At 39.7% G+C, this 4,509-nt stretch overlaps 1 protein-coding gene across 1 annotated transcript in view; it reads left to right on the top strand.

The window, feature by feature from the left end:
* The window catches only part of pank1a (pantothenate kinase 1a), a 27,153-nt gene extending 22,859 nt beyond the window's left edge, over positions 1–4,294 (top strand). Inside the window, exons 6-8 of the mRNA XM_078288828.1 lie at positions 779–902; positions 3,130–3,255; positions 4,110–4,294. Of these exons, the coding sequence (XP_078144954.1) occupies positions 779–902; positions 3,130–3,255; positions 4,110–4,169 (310 nt within the window). The 3' untranslated portion in view covers positions 4,170–4,294. The remainder of the gene's footprint in view (positions 1–778; positions 903–3,129; positions 3,256–4,109) is intronic.
* The last annotated feature ends 215 nt before the right edge of the window (positions 4,295–4,509 follow it).

The following is a 4,509-nucleotide window of genomic DNA, read 5'->3' on the forward strand; positions in this document are numbered from 1 at the left end:
TTCGCAGGAATTATGAAATTGTTCAAACAAAATAATGAAGATAATGAAGTATTGTGCATGCAATACAATCTTGTATTAAATTGTGGCCTCAAAATAAAAAAAACACTGCATATAAACTCTCACACCGTATAAAAATAAAGAAAATTATACTTATGTTATGATGGTACACACACACACAACACAGTCATATATGTACAGCCTGGCTGGCAACAAAAGACACACACACACCAACAAATGATATAGGAAATGATAGCTGGCTGACAATAGTATGACACAAAGCATGCGTACACACACACACACACACACACACACACACACACACAGTTAGAGTGTGTGTGTGTGTGAGAGAGAGAGTTAGCATGTATACAGTAAACATGCAGCTCTGTGTTCAAAGGTTTGCCCATAAAATGAACTGAACAACAACTTTCATCAGTCATCAGATTATAACTTATCACTGTTCCTTGTTATGATGTTCCATTCTGTCATTTATCAGAACCACACACACACACACACACACACACACACAGACATAAACACAGCACATGTTTTATTGTCACTCTTATGTGACTCCTCATTTTTCCTCAGAGAAAGTCACGTTTTGTGAGCCAAGCTTCTAGTTTTTTGCGTTTTCCTTTATTTTTTTCATACATTAGAATAAGCTGAAACTTGAATTGCCCCCACGGAGGAATGTGTGCGTGTGAGTTTCACAAAATTTACATATAAAATGACATATTTTATTAGATTTTTAACATGCTTGTGTGTTGGATGTTTTTTCCAGTTTCGGTCACATGATGAGCAAAGAGAAGAGAGACAGCATCAGTAAGGAGGATCTGGCCAGAGCCACGCTGGTCACCATCACCAACAACATAGGATCCATAGCACGCATGTGTGCCGTCAACGAGGTACACACACACACACACACACACACACACACACACACACACACACACACACACACGCCGTCAGCATCGTCCATAACATGTATATGTGGTTTAAATAGTACTTACACACACACACGAGCGCAATAATGGTTGCTCTCACCTATAACATAGAATCCATAGCATGTATTTGCGTTTAAATATTTACACACACACGCACACACACACAGAGTAAAGCAATGCTGGTCACTGTCATCCATAACATGCATGTGGTTTAAGTAATATTTACTCACACACACACGAGCGATAATTGTTAGGGTTAGGCTCCATGGCATGTGTTAAAATATTTACACACATACACACACACACACACACACACAGTGACCAGGGCTTTGCCAGTCAGCATGACTAATGACATAGGATTTATAGCAGACACGTGCTGTGTCAGTGAGAGACACACACACACACGCCCAAGCTAGGGCTTTGCTAGTCAGCGTGACTAACAACATAGAATGTACAACATGCATGCACATCCATAAGGTACAGACGCACACACTCCATTAGCCTCATAGCCTCAGAGTCTTTTTTATCTACCAAAACGCACATTTTGTGCAGTTTAAGAAACAAAAACCCCGCTGTCGAAATGAAATCTTTGGCTCTCCAAAAACACAGATTTAAAGAAGCTGTGAAAGATTTTTTTTTTTAGATTGAATCCCATATATTTTGACATCATGTCACTTTATGTTAAGCTGAAAAAACACAACACAATTTGGTAAATGATAGTTTGAGTTAAAAAAAAAATGCAGTACCTACTAAAATTGGAGTTGAAACGTTTTCATGTGACATCAGCCAAAACAAAGTTATTTACTGTGAAGAGCGAACCTGAAGTTCCTAAACTTTTTATCTCACGTAAAAAAAAACAAAGAACATTTTCTACAGACTTGGTGTGCGGCACGAGTCAACACTTGTCAACACTTGTTCAACACTTGTTCAACACTTGTCAACACTTGGCAACAGTGTTATCTGCTGTATTGATCGAACAGTTTGTTTTGCTGAAGGCCCGGAGGAGGGAAGCTCTGCTGGAGTCCTTCTGTCTGCTGTGAGCTTCTTTACAGTGTTGCCTTGTGGCATGGCGATCAAGCAGCATTGTACAGGGCTATCACCGCACACAGAGCTGCACCGGAGACGAGCGCGCGCACACACACACACACACACACACACACACACACACACACTTTCGACGGGATATCATTTTTTAGGTTTTGGGTTTGTTTTTTCTGACACAGAACTTCCTTACATTTCTAATGGGAAAGCACTGTTCTCCAGCTTTTTTTAAAAAAAAAATTCTGGTATCAGAGGTGTGACCAAGTCAACTCTGCTCGAGTCCCAAGTCAGTCTCAAGTCTTGATACACAAATCTCAAGTCTAAATGTAGATTACCAAGTCAAGTCCATGTCATTAATGTCGAGTCTCAAGTCTAAATGTAGAACAAGATCAAATCAAGAGTCCAGTATCAATTTAATATCTTAAAGAAAACTAAATATCTAGGACTTTTCAATGCAGTATGGTTTTAATAGGATAAAAACTTGGTAAGAGCATCATGAGTTTGATTTCTATAATCAGTTTCAACTTCAATAAATTCAATCATTCCATACAAATTCAGAAAACAGAATTTAAATTCAGTCGTCCGCTGGAACAAATTTCATCACTTTCAATCTGAGTCATTTACACAAACAAGATCTCAAGTCAAGACTTTAGAAACCTTTTCAAGTCATCAAAGTACAAGTCAGAGTCAAGTCCCAAGTCACCAGAACCCAAAGTTTTTTTCTAGTGGCTTTTCCACTCTGGAGCTTCGGTTTCGTGTTCGTCTGTTTGCCGGCTCTCCAGCGCCACTGTGTGGTTTACAAGAGGTGTTACACTTCGGTCTGTTTCACATAAAATATAAATGTATGAAATCTTGCATGATCCTAATTACTTGTTTGTTTATTTGTTGAGTTGTATACCTCCCTTGGATTATTTTGATGTATTTATTTTTTTCATTTTCTGAATGACAGATTAAAACAATACATTAGATATCAGTTAGAGATTCTAGCTTTCACCTGGATTCACCTGGTCGGTCTGTTTCATGGGAAGAGCAGGGATTGGGATTGATTTTCTTGATTCTTTTGTTTTTGTTCATCAGACAATGGGTTGTGATTTATTTGTGTGACATGTTTTTTTTTGTTGTTTTTTTTTCTGTCTCTTTCCATCAGAAAATCGAGCGAGTGGTGTTTGTCGGGAACTTTCTTCGTATCAACACGGTGTCCACCAAACTGCTAGCTTACGCCATGGACTTCTGGTCCAAAGGACAGCTGAGAGCCCTCTTCCTGGAACACGAGGTCAGTACTGGACTAAACTAGACTAGACTAAACTAGAGACTAAAATAAACCAAGCTGTGGACTACCGGTCCAACTTGGGGACAGGACAGCTCAGACTCCTGTTAGTAACACAAGGTTAGTGTTGGACTCAACTGAAGTAAACTAAACTAAACCTTGGACTACTGGTCCAAAGGAAAACTTGTCATTGTTTTTATCTGTAGTGTATTTATGTATTGTATTGTATTGTTGTATTGTCATCCATTTGTTATTAACCTGCCCAGGGACTCTGGATGAAAATTGTCCCAGTTAAATAAATAAAACAAATTCACACCAAGCAAGTGTGCACCAAAAAGCCTGAAAATGCGAGTGTCAGTCCTCTTCCAAGCAAACTGTGGTGTGTTTTGTTTTTTTTTGGGGGGGGGAGTGAGAACGTAATCCAAACCAACTACAGGAAATGAACTCAAAACGCAAGGGTTTGTGGGTAAAAGGAGACGGATGCTGACATCTGATAGGCAGCAGTTCCTCATGCTTGGAAAGTCTATAGTGGAACAAAATGAACCGAGGGCAAACTGATGTCCGGACTGATGCTCATATATTCAGCTCTTTCTTCATGTGTTCTTACCTGGTTTGAACACCAGAGAAGGGAAATTACAATTTACACTTCATATTTAATTCCAGGTGGCATTAAAAAGATCTTAAAAAGTCTTAAATTTGGCTTTCTGAAACCTGCACATGCTCAGTAAAGCTCAGCACTGCATTGGGCTCCATTATAAATACAGTACTGATATTTATTTATTTTCCTTCTTTCTTGAATGCCATGGAGTAATTTAGTAATTTGATCAAAATTTTAAAATGTGTGTGTGTTTTCTCTCCAGGGTTATTTTGGAGCCGTTGGGGCGCTGATGGAGCTGCTCAAGCCGACCGAGGAGCCGTGAAGGAAACTGCTGCGTCGTGACATCATCAACCCTCGACAAGGCAACGTCATCCACCCCTGACCGCTGTGACGTCATCGACCCTTGACGCTGTGACGTCATCAACCTTCGACGCTGCTGAAAGGTCCCTCTCACAGAGGCCGCTAAAGGAACACTAGGGAGGGGAAAGAGAGAAAGACACAGAAACCGGGAAAAGCCATTTTAATAATTTAACATTTTGTAAATAATAATATCCTCTAATATTCGTCTCGCGAATTTCCCCGCCAGAGTCTCCCTACGATAGAGGTTTTAATATTGTAATAATTAATTTATGGTGTCCTGTAATCAGCTCTGTTGATTCCTG

This window comes from Centroberyx gerrardi, chromosome 15 (genome assembly GCF_048128805.1).
Source record: "Centroberyx gerrardi isolate f3 chromosome 15, fCenGer3.hap1.cur.20231027, whole genome shotgun sequence".
NCBI lineage: Eukaryota > Metazoa > Chordata > Actinopteri > Beryciformes > Berycidae > Centroberyx > Centroberyx gerrardi.